At 45.8% G+C, this 16,908-nt stretch overlaps 1 protein-coding gene across 1 annotated transcript; it reads right to left on the bottom strand.

The window, feature by feature from the left end:
• Nucleotides 1-8,076: 8,076 nt before the first annotated feature.
• Nucleotides 8,077-16,354, bottom strand: si:ch73-54f23.4 (zinc-binding protein A33). The gene is made up of 6 exons (XM_056286908.1): nt 16,229-16,354; nt 15,893-15,988; nt 10,016-10,249; nt 9,190-9,212; nt 8,853-8,968; nt 8,077-8,758 (listed from the first exon to the last, which is right to left on the bottom strand). Exons 1-6 carry the CDS (start codon nt 16,307-16,309, stop codon nt 8,214-8,216), a joined length of 1,095 nt encoding a protein of 364 aa, XP_056142883.1. The 5' UTR covers nt 16,310-16,354; the 3' UTR covers nt 8,077-8,213.
• Between the last annotated feature and the right edge of the window lie 554 nt (nt 16,355-16,908).

Raw genomic sequence — 16,908 nt, 5'->3', positions numbered from 1 at the left:
GAGGGCCGCTGCCCTAGAGAAGATTGCCGAGAATGCCGGCAAGGAGGATGAGGGGGAGGCCTTCAGGCAGGTAGGTGCTAAGTAGACAGGATGTGCAGTGCAAAGATAACCTGTATCCGCCACAGCAGATCATCTGTTTCCATCTCTTCCTGTGCTCTGCATCTTTCTCTGTCACACCAGCCACCTGCGTGTCCTCCCTCACCGCATCCATAAACCTCCTCTTTGACCTTCCTCTTCACTGGCAGCTCCATATTCAGCAATTGTATCTCTAGTTAATGGTCACAACAATTTGCATATGAAACCGATCGTTGGTTAGGTCATTATGCCACTGAATTGTTTATAAGGGTGAGCATACCTGCAGTCAGTTGAGACTGAAGAGGTGGATGTCCGGGTAGCGTAGCGGTCTATTCCATTGCCTACCAACATGGGGATCGCCGGTTCGAATCCCCGTGTTACCTCCGGCTTGGTCGGGCATCCCTGCAGACACAATTGGCCGTGTCTGCGGGTTGGAAGCCGGATGTGGGTATGTGTCCTGGTCCCTGCACTAGCGCCTCCTCTGGTTGGTCGGGGCGCCTGTTCAGGGGGGAGAGGGAAGTGGGGGGGGAATAGCGTGATCCTCCCATGCGCTACATCCCCCTGGCGAAACTCCTCACTGTCAGGTGAAACAGAAGCGGCTGGCGACTCCACATGTATCGGGAGGAGGCATGTGGTAGTCTGCAGCCCTCCCCGGATCAGCGGAGGGGGTGGAGCAGCGACCGAGATGGCTCGGAGAGTGGGGTAATTGGCCAGGTACCCCACCCCCCCAACAAAAAGACTGAAAAGGTCAGTTGGATGAGTGATGAAACGTTTCTCTCAATAAATGTTGTGTGCAGATGAACTGATTCAACTTCCTGGTGTTTCCTTAACTGGATTCTTGAGCATGCATCAAGACATTGTACAGACTGAACGAGGCGTAGTGGGGTTAATGGATTCCTTATAGTGGATTTTCATCCTGACAATCACTAGGCTAACTCTTTTTAGCAAGTCCTAGAAATTTGACCAAGTCAAAAATAACTCTCGAATTTATCTCCAGCTAGCCTCAATTCAAGGACAAGTCAGTAATACTCACCAAACCAAAAGTGTTCTGCTGCTCAGGAGCTCTTTTACCCATATACATAGTTTTTTTTTCTTAATAGCTTGCTTCCTTTTCAAGAATAGTAGGTACAGTTAAGTTTTCAAAGCTGTAGTCTCATGTTGAATATGAAATAAACAGATGTATTTTGGCTATATCTAACTAGTTTCCCTCCAACTGTAGACTTAGAGCGGTAGTAAAATATCTACACTTTTTGGGTTGAATCTTTGTGTATTATGTTCATGACGATGATCCCTCATGCAAAATTACTTTCTATTAGAAAATTATGTAAATTATTTATGACTGTTACTGTCAATTTGACAACACTTGAGCGTGTGTGTGTGTGTGTTTGATTGTGTTTTATCCCAGGTTGTCAAGAATATCACCCAACTAAATGAGGAATCCAAACATTCCCAGGCTGACACTACAGAGAAATCGCAGAGTACTGAGGTCGACATTAAAGTAAGTTACAAGTAAAATAAAGTTCAGACGAATTGGCTCTTTAGAATTTTTTCTTTCTGATTTGATGGCTCTGTGCATCCTTCAACCTCTTGCCATCTCTGTCTGGATGCAGGGTCTGGAGGTTTCCTCTAAGGAGGTTGGATTGGGCAACCTTGAGACCAGTGACTCGGGGGTCGGGTTCAACACCACCGCCCTCCCACTGGACACGGACACCGACGTCCCCGATCAAGTCCCAGATTCTGAGGCCGTGAGCATCTCTGTTGCCACTGACACAAAGCCAAGCGCTCCACCGGCTGCGGAGATGAAGCCTAGTCCTGTAGCTGAGACAAATCCAAGCCCTCTGGCAGAGAAGGAATCTAGCCCAGCACCCGAGGCCAAGAAAATCCCCGATCAGCCCGCTGAACCAAAGCTTGACATTCCTAAACCAGCAGATGTTAAGCAAAGCCCTGTGAAAAGTCCTGAACCCAAGTCTGGCCTAAGTCCCATCTCCAAGCCAAGCCCAGCTGATGGTGTGGATGCCAAAACACCTGAACCAAAACCAGCCGCCAGCCTAAGCCCAGAGCCAAAACCAACCTCAGCTGTGGCTCCTTCTCCTGAACCCATCATCACCCTGCCAGCTGAATCTAAGACTGACCTGACACCCACACCAGAGCCATCCAAGCCAACTACACCAGAACCGGTCCCTATTGCCAACGGTACACCTGAGCCTGTCTTGGAGTCCGGACCCACCGAACCTGATTGGGGGATCTACTCCAAAAGCAGCGCTCCCTAAAACTCCTGAGGTGGAGCTGAACTCTAGTAGTCCAGCAATAGAGGCCAAGGCGGATGCCCTTGCTAGTAAAGACGGTGCTTTGGCTGAAGGTTCAACCACCACCACTTGATAAAAGCCCCTGCACATACCCAAGGGAAACCCCGTAGATATTCTTCATCCATCACCACTGTAGACAATCGAACACCCCCTACCAAATGATGAAGAAACCACAGCTACTGGGCTGGGGAGTTAGGTTTAACACTTCTAATGCCTGAATATAATAGTAGGTCAGTAATGATAACTCACATGTGTATAACTAATGCTTAACCTGCGGACCTTTTCTAATCAACTGGAACAGTTTGTGTAACTAAATAATACAAGGAGCTCCTTCGCATGATTTTTAGGCCATATGCCTCTTTATCATTTGTCTATTTTACAATATAACTGCCAGACTGCAAATGAGATCCTTTGCAGAGTTTACACCCGAAATATCAACCCCCATGTAAGGTCTTTTTCTAATATATTAAGATGGACAGATTAGATTACAATTTTTCATTTAATTGTGTAATGGACTGGCAAGTAGTTTGAGCTTTGATAACCATTGTCTCTCCTTCTGGAGGCCAAAACGTGACAATTTTAAACCCACCTCTACATGTCACGTAGCCACGGACCTTGCGAGCTGTCCTTTTAATTTGTGTGATGACTTTCTTTTAATTTGGCCACGGCACATCATCTGCCAGGGAAAGCCCCTTCTTGATGTCACAGGGACATTTAGTTGTCCTCAGTCAACAAGGAAAATAATTTCTTAAACCGTCAATTTCTGTTGAATTGAAATGTGGATCGGTGCATCTGTGTGGAACTTCTTCCCACAGAAACATCTGAACTAGTCTGCCGATTTAAGAAAGAGGAGAATTGTATAGCACTAAAACATGCATCGCTAACACCACCCACCGTGGCCTCTTGAGTTTCAGACTTTGATCCCCCGTCAGTATCTCTTGATTGAAATCTGCTCCCTAAACAGACCTCTCCGGATGTCTGGAGCAACCACGTTAGACTCTTGGATACCCCTAAAGCTCTGTGCAATCCCAGTATGTGTAAATGACAAGACAGAACTTGTAAGAGAGTCCTCAGAAACTTCAGGCGTTCTTTGGAGCTGCTAGTATCTTGTTGTTTTACTGCATCTCCATCCTTTGCTCCTTCCACAACCTTCCACCTTTCCTCCCTTCATTCCTTCTTTTTCATTTTATCCTTCCTTCCTTTGTTACTTCCTTCCTTCCTTCTCCCCTTCCTCTCGTCTATTCTTCCTTCCTTCCTTCCTTCCTTCCTTCCTTCCTTCCTTCCTTCCTTCCTTCCTTCCTTCCTTCCTTCCTTCCTTCCTTCCTTCCTTCCTTCCTTCCTTCCTTCCTTCCTTCCTTCCTTCCTTCCTTTCATCTGTTCCTCCTTCCTTCCTTCCCACCATAATTCCTTTCTTTCTTCCTTTTGAAATGCAAGAGGAATCTTCTCTGAGTCTTCAGAGACTCCAGGCTCTCTTTGGAGCAGCTAGTGTTTCTGTATATTAGTTACACCCTTCCCTCCTTCCACAACCTTTCTTGATTCCCTCCTTCTTTATTTCCTTTTGTCTGCCCTTCTTTCCTTTGTTCCTTCCTTCCCCCATCTTTTCCTCCATTTCTTCATGTTTTCTGTTCTTTGCTCTTACATCCATTCCTTGCTATCCCTCTTTCTCCTCTCCATCCTTTATCCCTTGGCAATTGACGGATTGTTCGAGTCTCGATTCTGTCCCTTACAGCTGTTTTAATCAATATTCGTTCCTAAACTATTAGAGCTCGCTGGCTGTTAAAGAAGTTCGTACCAGTAGCTATGCATGTATACTCCAAAATGTGTCCAAACCTCAAGTATCTGAGGTCTAGTGGAGAGCCAACTTCTCACAAATGTCATTTTCACATGCCGTAAGTTCAAAAGCATCATTACCATAAGCATGTTGAAATGATTCAAAACATCCAAATCAGTCGGTACCATCTCTCCAGAACTGCTTCAGTAAGAGATCAGAGGGCGGTTCAGGGTCAGTCAACCATTTCAGAGTAAAAGGGTTGGTTAAAACCCCTGTATGGTGCAGGGGAGGTGTGCAGATACGTTTGTGTGTGACAAAGGTTTATCTCTACCTCATGTTTTAACTGACCACACCCAAACTAACGACAGTCCAGGTTTGGTGCACTTAAATCAACGAAAAACCTTTAGGTTTTCCACGAGAAGCACAAAGCCACGAAATGCCGAACAAAAGATCTGTCAAACGTTGGAAAACCGTATTAAGTAGATCCATCTCAAACCATTTACATCACTGGTGGTTCTTTCTAACTTTTCCTGACTTTTAGAATTTTCTTACGAATAAAGGGACATAAAATTAGGTTACAAAATCTTTAAAAGCCATGTAGGTTTAGATGTCAGATTTGATACTTTGATCAGTCGATAGCCTAGATAGAAAACTAAAAGAACGCAAATTTTCAGAACGAGGTGCCTGAACGCTTTGCCCACAGGATTGTCAGATGGTCAGATGGATGCAATGCAAAAGAATTTAAGGTGTTCTAATGATCACGGGTCTTATTGGTCTTTGACCTTACGGCAAAACATCGGACACGGTCTTCTCACTTCCAGCGAGGTCCTGTGAAGCAACTGCAAAAAACCATTTGGGCAATATGAAAACCAGTGTTTTTTGCTTACACACACACACACACACACACCACACACACACACACACACAAACACAGAATAATTCCCTTATACTCCTGCTGACTTTGTCCAGCCTTGTAAATACTGCATGTGTAAGCCGGTATGAAGTCTACCCCCCTGCAAGGTCGCATTCGTGTCAAGTGTATAGAACAGCTGTTATGTTTTACTTAAGAACATAAAACACTAATCTAAATCCTCACCGAGCCTAACTGCAGAATATGGAATATCCACGCATACTGTATACTAGACACAATAATATTTACTAACTTCTTGACCTGATTTATGAACCAAATATTGTAAAGATTCATCCAGGACTGTCGTGGATCTGATCAGATCTAGTATCCTGTATTAACGCCATTCCATCCTGATACTCACAGCGTAACTCTCACAGTATTTACATCGGTGTATTGAAATGATTAACCTGTGTCACTTTAAGATGAAGTATTGACTGCAGCATGTCCACAAGATGTCCTGAAAGACAGGCTTTTATTGTTCTGTAAAAAAAAAAAAAAAAAAAAGAAGTTGTCTCCGTGTGGGGAACAGAGGAGCGTGTTGGCGTCGCCACATGTGGAGAAAGCGTGTTTGCCTGTGATGTACCTACATGTACGTCGGTAGTCATCCATCGTGCGATTATACATGTATGTGTGTGTGCGTGCGCGCGCGTGTGTTTCGAACCTGTGTACAGGCAGTTTGTGTTGGCTGAAAATCTGTGTGCGTATCTCCCATCTATTTCGAGCAAGATGTCCATGTGCCTGCTTATATTGTATCGCAATATGAAAAAAGTGCTGTGTTATTGTCATGGGTGCGGATGATGTGTTTTAAAGCCACAAAATCTATATATATATATATATATATAAAAAAAATGATTGCATCTCTGAGGTGCTTTGAGAGATTCTCATCTTAGTGGTTCTTGTTTTAGTGCCTAAAATATTCAGTGACTAGTTGGCCTATATGCTATTGTTAGCCTACACTCCTAATGGCACCTTTTTCTTACGTGTCCCGGGCCGGGTATTGACAGACTGGTCGGGGACAGAAGGCCGTATGCACACTCTGACTGGTCGAGCTGTCGGTTTCCTATACCGCGTGACTGACCTGACGTTACCGATGTGCTTACGTAAAGGAGTATGTAGTATGTGATTATGGTACGATAAAGGAGTCAGAAAGCACTTTGAGCACACGCTTGTTTCACTTTATTCGATGAGAACTCGGCTCTCCGGTCGGTCCGGCCGTCGGGGTCTGCAGACGCTTAAAACAAACGAAGGGGGAAAACCTTGTGGCTGTTCTATGTATGTACGAGTGAGGCCGTTGTCCATTTTATGGTACGGTTTGAGCACTTGAATCCGCTCGAGCGGTGGGTCGGTGGATGTGAGGGGTTTGTGTTCGGTAGGGAAGGACCTAGATGAATATTTGGGTAGGCCGAAACAGCATTCTGACCTATGCTGCCGCTGTAGAGTAATTGCGACTATTAACACCAGGCCATTTGAAAAGCCAGGGGATGTGAGAGGAGCAAATAGTGCGAAGAGGGGAAAGGGGGGGGGGGGGCTTTGGTATGCACAATACTGGTGTGTGGAAGATCTAGTGTCCCTACGTCGACCTGCTGCCAGGAGATTGTTGGTTTAGTTCCCACCTCAGATAACCCACCAATAGAAACCACTGTTACCACTGGCACTCCTTGCACTGTGTGCACCGTCTCTGTCCTGATCCTCTGCGCTGTTCCGGTCTGGGTGTGATGTTCATCGTGTTCTTTCTCCACTACCTTTATTGCAGAGCACAGCGCAGACATTTTGTAAAGGGAAAACAAATGTGTAAAGACATACTAAGAATAAACGACAGATTATGACATTGGCTGTGGTGCTGTCCTTATTAACCCCCCCTTTTTTTTTTCTCCCCCCCTTTTTTTTTTCTCCCCCCAGTTGAACTTGGCCAATTACCCTATTTTCTAAGCTGTCCCGGTCGCTGCTCCACCCCCTCTGCCGATCCGGGGAGGGCTGCAGACTACCACATGCCTCCTCCCATACATGTGGAGCCCCCAGCCGCTTCTTTTCACCTGACAGTGAGGAGTTTCACCAGGAGGATGTAGCGCGTGGGAGGATCACACCCCCCCAGTTCTGCCTCCCTCCCTCCCTCCCTCCCTTGAACAGGCACCCCGATCAACCAGAGGAGGCGCCAGTGCAGCAACCAGGACACATACCCACATCCGGCTTCCCACCCCTAGACACGGCCAATTGTGTCTGCAGGGACGCCCCGCCCAAGCCGGTGGTAACTCGGGGATTCGAACCGGTGATCCCCGTGTTGGTAGGCAATGGAATAGACCGCTACGCTACCCGGACGCCCGTGTCCTTAATGGTTTTGTAAGGCGAAATTCTACCGTTTGTGATGGTGATGGCTGCAGGCCTGCATCACGCAGTGACTGGTGAGCCATGGTTGGGGGGTGGGAATGAGCAGCTGGCTCTCTGGGGGCGTGGCTATGCTGTCATTCCAACTCGGCCATGTCATTACGTGTCACCCATCATTTGTTCCTCGACTGTCACTCTCCCCTTAATCAACCAGTCAGGCCCCCCCGGCTCCTCCCAATCCTACCGCCTTGTTTTCTCAGCCATGAATCCCCCGGCCCTGCCAGGCCATGTGACAGCAGTGAAGGCACATATGAGGTATTTATAGACGGGCCAAAGGTAACGTCGTAGTTCGGTTAGCACCTGCTGTGCTGTGGACTTCTGAAGCCGTGGGAAGGAGGTCTAATTGACCCACGAGATTATAGCAACTTTAAAAACCTTTTCATGGCTTTTTAGGGCTTTTTTTATTTTTTAAATTACATTTGCATCTTATTTCAAATAGCACTGCAGAAAAGTGCACTTTTCCTCCCTAAGTTTTGTATTGGTCCTCCTTTTTCCCAACTTTGACATGTTTGTTCAAAAATACATTCAAGTACTCAAAGATGAGAAATGAAGAAATACCCTAAAAATAACGGGGGAAATTAATCGGTGATAATAAGGGTAAACATCTACACATTTTGGTATGAACCTTTAAAGTAAATCCTCTTTATTTACAACATGTAAATAAAATACTAAGTACATAAAAATATAAAATTAGCAAGTTGTTCACCTTATCGATTTAACCGCTAAACTACAGCACTCAAGCTGGTGAGCACGGCCCCCCCAATCCCCATCATAGCGAGGGGCTAAAGATGTGAATGGGGCCCCTATTCTCCCCATCATCTGTATCACATGGATTAAAGAAAGGGAACAGAGGGACCAGGACAGTGTCCATGCTGAAGGTGAAGATTGGCGCCATGGTAACAGCATTATAGAAAGACACTTCCTCCTTATCACAGTCTAGGAACACTCCGATCCGTTGGAGGCGGGCAGAGACGTTGATCTTGGTGGGCTGTGGTTCGGTGCAGGCCAGTACGGCTCCTCCTTTCAAGGACAGGGTCCAGAGGCTGCTGGAGGAGACAATTTCCCCTCTCTGGATGTCTTCCTGTGCCACGCCGACCCTCCAGGCCGTCTTGTAGCCGACGTCCACCTCCCAGTAGTGCCGCCCTGTGGTGAAGCCCTGTTTCCCCATCACGCTGTAGTAATAATTAAACCTCCGTGGGTTTGACAGGCACATCGTCACGTCTTTGTCCTCCTCAAACCACATAGATGTGAGAGAAGGGGATATTGTGACGTTGGGGTGGGCTGTCTCAGGGTCAAAGGTCACCGAGGTGATATCTGCAGGTTGACAAAGAAGAGTAGAGTATGTTTTACTTTTCTTAATTTATCTTTACAGGTGTTTGTTTAATTCCCGTGATATAAAAAGACATACTGGGATAAAGGCAACTTTTCATGTGTTTCCATATTCGGTACTGGATGGGGCCCACAAACCGACCGGAGCGCACCTCTGTCTCCACCTCTGCCGGGGGGATGAAGCTGACCTGAGACCTGTTTGGATGGAGGGGGAAGTGGGGAGTAGCGGAGGAGTTAATTGCTGGATGAGAGGAAAACAGGACATGGCGCATGTGTTAAAAAAGGGATTATGGAGATGGATCAATGGCCACAAGCACATGAATGTGAGGAGATGCAAGGTACATATAGCTTGATAAGTTGGAGAAAAGTAGGGTCGGCAGCAAAATATAGGTAGCTTTGGAAAACGCATAACTTGCCTTTTTACGAGATCCTGAATTTCCTGCAATCAGAAAATAGATTGGGAAGACAACTTTTTATTGGATGTCTTAAAAGTAGAATACAGCACTACAGAATGACTGAGGGCACTGAAGCAAAACTTTGAACAAACTATTTTAGAATTGCACAAGACTAATCCTTGTATGAATTTTAGATGCCAGATGGTCCTATTTACCTTAGGTTGTTAAGTGCCTTTTATTGTTATCTGCTGTGTAGGCTTTCTTTTGTCCTTCCGCCTTTAAATGAGAAATTGATTTGGAGCTGCAAAACCAGGCAAGTCAACTCTTTAGCCAATCAATGCCTATTATTGATCCAATAAGTGCAGAGAACAGCAGAAGGGCCGACTGGGTGGCTCTGCATGTCTTGGCTTGAATTCCTCGTAAATAAAACTCCAGGGCCGTTCTCAGCTTCCATCCGTCCTGCACCCAAAGTGGCCTACACAGACAACTAAAGGATTTCTATTTTCACTGATAACAGGTACTTGTTCCATAGATAGCTTTGTCTCATGCCAGGGGGATGGTTACACTGATCCTGAATTAACCTGCATGTGTTGCAGATCTGTTGCTGTGCAAACTGAGAGACTCCAAACTATTCCTTCTCTCCTCCTCCTTCTCCCTCCCTCACACATGCAGTTAAATTCTCCGTGCTCAGCGTTGAGCTCTGCATACTGCCACATTTACAGTGTTAAGACTCACTCAAACATCAGCTGACTGATTACAGTGTCCATGCCAGTTTCAAATGTAAGATAATCTCTTCGTGTTATGATATATGGTCTACTGTCAACGGCAATAATCGAAGCTCTCTCACTGTGAGCAGGTTAGTGCTGTCTTCCTCGGCCAGTTTGCTGTTGAGCGTCATGATTGCCCTCTCCAGGTCCCTTCGCTGACTGGCGATCTTCCTCTCTCTCTCCTTCAGTAGCTTCACTTGTTTCTCTCTTTCCTTCCACAGTCGCTCCAGGTCTGTACACTCCTCCTCATCCAGGAAGCGATGGAGGTTCTTGAACTCAGCTCTGATTTCTCGTTCCAGGTCTTCAAACCTGCCCTGAAAAGAAAGACAGAACAATAAGGGAATTATGGTTATGGCGTGGTGCTAAGCAGGCGTGTGTCGGAGGCCCCTCCGTAAAGTTTTGACAATTTTGACGGATGAACAACCTTAATCTGTACAGTCACAATCTTCTTGACTAAAAGCAAAGCGGTGATCGACAACCTGCGAAAATAGACTCCGCGCTGGACCCTACACAGAAAGCTTATAGCAACGCCAATGCTAACAAAGAGGCAATAGATGTTACTATGGCGACCAGCCCAGACCAAATCCTGACCGCTATCCAAGAGATGAAAGAAGATTTCATACGGCCTGCTGAGCGCCACACACAAGCAATACAAGGTGAATTGAAAGTGGCCCCGGTGCGCATCACAGAAGCTGAAGACAGAATTAGCACCGATCAGGACAACATCGCATCCATGCTACCTCAAAATACTGCAATGAAAGCGAATGCTGAGGATTTAGTGCTTAAAGTGGATGACTTGGAAAACTGTAGCCGCCGTTCATTTTTGGAGAAATGGCTACCCGATGTGCTTGGTGCAGGTAACTTTCCTGGGCCGCTGCTGATTGAGAGAGCGCACAGAATTGGCTAACTTAATGAAGCTAAAGTGCTGTCAGTGGTATGATCCAGGGCAGTGATAATGAAATACCTGAACTTCAAGACCCGGGTCATGAAGGCCGCCAGAATGAAGGGAACCATATTCCTGAAGAACCAAAGAGTCGTGTGTGTCCCCCCCCCCAATCCTTGCTATCAGCTAATTACGGAGCTCCATCAACTGAGAGCTAAATATAATGTTTGATGAGATTTAAGTAATCCTACTACGAGTGAGGTGAAAAGGCTGGTAAGCTACTAGCCTGGCACATTAAACAGATTCAAGCAGAGAAGGCAATAACTTCCATTCAAACAGATGAGGGGGTGATAGTCCAAAAGAAATAAATAACACCTTTCTAAACTTCTACCATAGCTTGTACAGTTACAGATATTCAGACTCAGTGCTGCATATACGAAAAGAATTTCTGGATTCACTAGAATTTATCATCCTGAATGGGGGATCCTTAAGCTTATTAGAGTTTAACCTTGGGGTCCAGGAACTGTCTGAAGCTACTATAACCAGCTCGAAAGGAGGAAAAGCTCCCGGACATGATGGAATTCCAGTTGGAATATATACAATTTCTAAACTAAACTAATACTGCCTCTGCTTGATATAGATCAAGAATCGTTTGATAGGGGATCTTTTCATCCCTCACTCAACACAGCAATAATTATGTTACTATCAAAACCCGGAAAACCACCAACTCAATGCGGATCTTATAGGCTGAGCCCTTATTAATAATAACCTTAAAATTCTATGTAACATATTAGCTAAGAATTTGGAACCAATTTAACCCAAAATGGTTCACTCTGAACTAAGTGGATTTGCACAGGGAAGGCAGGGCTTTCACAACACTAGGAGGGTGCTTAACAAACTTTTTGAGAAATCTGGCAGCCCTGACAACGCTATCCTATTGTTGGACGCAGAGCATGCCTTTGACAGAAAAGAAAGGCATTATCTGTTTGAAATTCTAGAAAGGTTCAGTATAGGGGGGACATTTCTTACTTTGGTAAGGCTTCTTTACTCTAACCCACAAGCTGAAATTTTGACTAACAGGCTTACGTCAGCTGCCTTTAAATTTAATTGAGGAACAAGGGAAGGTTGTCCCTTATCTCCCTAATGTTTACAGTGGCTATTGAGCCACTAGCCAAAGTAATCCGTAAGCACATCAACACAACAGGAATAAAAATAGGAGCTGTAGAACACCGAATAGCCCTGTATGCAGATGACGTAATTCTGTTTTGCTCCAGTTTGAAACAACCTCTGCCTACATTACTTGACCTGATAGGTGCTTTTGTCATTTTTCAGGCTACAAAATAATGACAAACCTGCAATAATGGCAGAAAACGAAAGGCTCACTCATCCGATTTTAACTCCGTTTGTGGTGTCAACACTGGGATTTATAATCGGCGGTTCGAATCCCCGTGTTACCTCCGGCTTGGCCAGGCATCCCTACAGACACAATTGGCCCTGTCTGCGGGTGGGAAGCTGGATGTGGATATGTGTCCTGGTCGCTGCACTAGCACCTCCTCATGTCGGTCGGGGCACCAGTTCGGCAGGTAGGGGGGAACTGGGGGAAATAGCATGATCCTCCCATGCGCTACGTCCCCCTGGCGAAACTCCTCGCTGTCAGGTGAAAAGAAGTGGCTGGCGACTCCAGATGTATTGGATGAGGCATGTGGTAGTCTGCAGCCCTCCCCGGTTCGGCAGAGGGAGGGGAGCAGAGATCCAGACAGCTCGGAAGAGTGATATAATTGACCAGATAAAATTAGGGGGAAAAGGGAACCCCCCCAACCCCCCCCCCACACACACACACACACACACACACCCAAACCCTGAGATTTACTTACCTGGGCATTAAAATCCCCCAGTTTATTACAACCCCCTAACAGAGGCGGTTATGCAGATTATAAATAGGTGGACAAAATTACCCGTATCCTTGATTGAGCGCATTCAACATTTTAGGCGGCACGGTGGCCCAGTGGTCAGCACTGTTGCCTCACAGCAAGAAGGTCCTGAGTTTGAACACAAGCCCATCCCAGGTCCTTTCTGTGTGGCGTTTGCATATTCCCCCTGTGTCTGCATGTGTTTCCTCTGGGTGGCCCGGTTTCCTCCCACCATCTAAGACATGTACGTTAGGGTTGATCATCCTGTCTGTGCCCCTGGCCGAGGCAATAAGAAGAAATAAATGGAGTTGGTCCCTGGGCGCTGCACGGTGACTGTCCACTGCTCCTAACTACACCGCTAGGGTGGGTTAAATGCAGGGAATTCATTCCATTGTTTGTACGTACAATGATAAATTAAGTGTATTCTATTCTATTCTATTTTACCTAAATTACTGTACCTCTTTCAAATCAATCCCACTTTCCCCACCATCTTCCTTTTTTCAATTTTTAAAGAAAACATTTAAACTTTATTTGGAATAATAAAACATCCAAGACTTAAGCTTTCCTTGTTACTACTGCTACTACTACTACTACTACTACTACTTTCGGCTGCTCCTGTTAGGGGGCGCCACAGCGGATCATCCGTTTCCATCTCTTCCTGTCCTCTGCATCTTCCTCTGTCACACCAGCCACCTACATGTCCTCCCTCACCACATCCATAAACCTCCTCTTTGGCCTTCCTCTTTTCCTCTTCCCTGGCAGCTCCATATTCAGCATCCTTCTCCCAATATACTCAGCATCTCTCCTCCACACATGTCCAAGCCGTCTCAATCTCGCCTCTCTTGCTTTGTCCCCAAACCGTCCAACCTGAGCTGTCCCTCTAATATACTCGTTCCTAATCCTGTCCTCCTTCGTCACTCCCAATGAAAATCTTATCATCTTCAACTCTGCCACCTCCAGCTCCGCCTCCTGTCTTTTCATCAGTGCCACTGTCTCCAAACCATATAACATAGCTGGTCTCACAACCATCTTGTAAACCTTCCCTTTAACTCTTGCTGGTACCCTTCTGTCACAAATCCACCCACCCCACCCTGCCTGCACTCTCTTCTTCACCTCTCTTCTACACTCCCCGTTACTCTGGACAGTTGACCCCAAGTATTTAAACTCGTATGCCTTCATCACCTCTACTCCTTGCATCCTCACCATTCCTCTGTCCTCCCTCTCATTCATGCATAGGTATTCCATCTTGCTGCTTTTGACTTTCATTCCTCTTCTCTCCAGTGCATACCTCCACCTCTCCAGGCTCTCCTCAACTTGCACCCTACTCTCGCTACAGATCACCATGTCATCATAGTCCATGAAGACTCCTGCCTGATCTCATCTGTCAACCTGTCCATCACTTTTGCAAACAAGAAAGGGCTCAGAGCCGATCCTTGATGTAATCCCACCTCCACCTTGAACCCATCTGTCATTCCAACCGCACACCTCACCATTGTCACACTTCCCTACAATATCTTGCACCACTCCAAGATACTTCTCTGCAGTTAATTAGGCTTTCCTTGTTACTTTTGTTATATGACAGAGGTGGACTACAATTACCAAATCCTATAAGGTATTTCTGGGCAGCTCAAATTAGAGCAGGTATGTTTTTTTCTGTTAATAGCCATCCACCAGCATGGGTTGCAAATGAAGCCCAGTCAATTATAGTCCCTATAAACTTGTATATGTACTCAGCAGAAAAAGTTAATTTTAACAGACAAAAATCCCCTTCCTGAAAAGTACAATAATTGTTTGGTACAGTGCCCTCACACATTTGGGTGTGACACAACAGTTAGCTCAATTTTTGCTAGTCTTTGGTAATTAACTTTCAGCCAGGCAAAGCAGACCCAGGCTTTACACTCTGGTCTACCAAAGGTATAGCTAAGGTATCTAACCTTCCATCCATTATCCAAACCACTTATCCTGCTCTCAGGGTCGCGAGGATGCTGGAGCCTATCCCAGCAGTCATTGGGCGGCAGGCGGGGCGACACCCTGGACAGGCCGCGGCTAGACCATCACAGGGCCCGGCAGGCCATCACAGGGTGTCTAACCTCTATAATGGAAACAAATTTATATCATTTGAAGAACTTAAAACCACCACACAATTCCTACAAAGCACTTTTTCAAACATCTTCAGCTCCAAAGTATTATTATGTTCAAGCAGCACAACAGTTTGGAGCTTCCCCCTCGATCTACCTTAGAAGACGTCACTTTAAAGCCTCTACGGGGGGGGCCACGTGGCTTTACTATACAATCCATTTGTAAAAAGCTATAAAGAATCTTCAAACAATATCCTGCAGGCACAGAAAATAGATAATAAAGAGATGTAACAGAGGAGGACTGGTCGGAGGCTCGCTCCTTAGTTCAAACCCAAACAGGAAACACAGGCTCCAAATCACTACAATATCAAATGGCTAAGCAGACAGTACATCACCCCGGCTAGGCTGCATCACCTCAGTCCTGATACTCCCGACCCGTGCATCAAATCTAATCACCAGAAGGGGTCTCTAGTTCGTTGTATGTGGGAGTGCCCGCAGATATTCTGCTTTCTGGGAAAGATACTGGATCTGATTGGTCAGATTGCTGGTAAAGAGGCGTCAAAACGCTGTATTCTGAATATTTAGCCAGATTATTTGGTAACGTCTCTGTTTATAATTCGCCTTTTGGGAGCTGGAAGAAACAAACACCCCGTGGAAGTTCCCAGTGGCTGAGAGGAATTTTGAAAAAATGTGGGATTTTTTTTTGTTGTTTTTTTTTTTACATTGCCCTGGAACATAATGACATGCACGATGATGGTTGGAATGATGAGCTGATCTGACTGCTAATAGAGATGTGTTTTCTTTTCTTCCTTTCTCTTAGTTTTAAAGCTCTACGTTGTATCTGCTCGGATTGGGTTTGTTTGCTGGCGTCCTATTGTCCTTTTTTGAAAAAGCCAATAGAGAGATATTTTTTGATAAACAAGAGGGAAAAAATAAAAGTCTTTCAGCAGTGTGTGGAGCACATGACGCAGTCCCAGTTTCCAATCATTTCTTGGTAGAATACTGTTTTTAAAAAAAAACCTGTTAAACCAGAGCACAGTACACGAAAACACAGAATGAAGACGATTAATAATGCAGTAGTAATACCTCGACCTCCCGTGACTCTATGTACATGTCTGTTTCTGCTTCCATGCACTCGTCTACCTCATGCTTGATTCTTTTAATAGCCTGGACAAGCTTCTCCTGCGGGACACACACAAGGACACACAGACAGGAGGGAGAAATCACATGTAGTAAAGATACAGAGGGGGGAGGGAGAGAGACAAGAAACTGCATTTATGCACTGGAAATACAAAACAGGAATGTTTGGCTATCCTATAAGAGACCTCATTTCCCGTCAGTGATAGAGCAGCTGTCTGCTGCTGCCAGACTCCAACCTGGGGATTCAAGGTAAAGGTGGGAGGTGTACAGTGTAAGGCTTACCTTTTGGTCAGAGAGGAGGCTTTTATTGCAGTTGCTGTCTTTTACGTGATTTTTGTACATTCTGTGTTCTCCAATAACCATGCAAGAGAGAAACGAAACAGAGGGGGCTCTAGGAAATGAACGAGAGAAGGGGGGGAATTGCAATAAAAGAGGGGGGAGGGAGGGAGGGAGAGGGAGGGAGAGAGAGGGAGGGACAAAGTGAACAAATGATACTGTAGAGGGAGTGAACAGGCGAGCGAGGGGGAGAAATCGATGCAGCGTAATGAAACAAAACACATGCCAGGCTGGTTTAAACACCGAACAAACCCACAGACCAACAATGACGCAGGGAGAAAATATGTTAACAAGCGCACAGTCACCATCAACAAGTACACACTCTGCACCTTGGCTGGGAGAATCGATTAACAGAAGAAGGGAGAAACAGGAAGGGGCAAGAGAGCTCCAGCAGCCAGGAGAGGGTGGGGGTGAGTGGGGGGGTGAGTGGGTGGATGGCAGCAGCGATTTATGGCAGCAGATACACTGGCTTCTATTTACGTCTTGGAAACAAATGAGAATCCGGCAGGGGGAGAGAAGCAGCCAGTCAGTCAGATATTGTGTTTCATTTAATGTCGTTCGGCCTGGACGGGAGACAACGCTGTTTACTTTTGTAAGTGGGTTTACTAATGTCTGAGAAGACCCAG

The sequence above is a fragment of the Lampris incognitus genome, chromosome 9, assembly GCF_029633865.1.
Source record: "Lampris incognitus isolate fLamInc1 chromosome 9, fLamInc1.hap2, whole genome shotgun sequence".
Taxonomy (NCBI): domain Eukaryota; kingdom Metazoa; phylum Chordata; class Actinopteri; order Lampriformes; family Lampridae; genus Lampris; species Lampris incognitus.
This window is presented reverse-complemented; position numbering and strand designations above follow the sequence as displayed.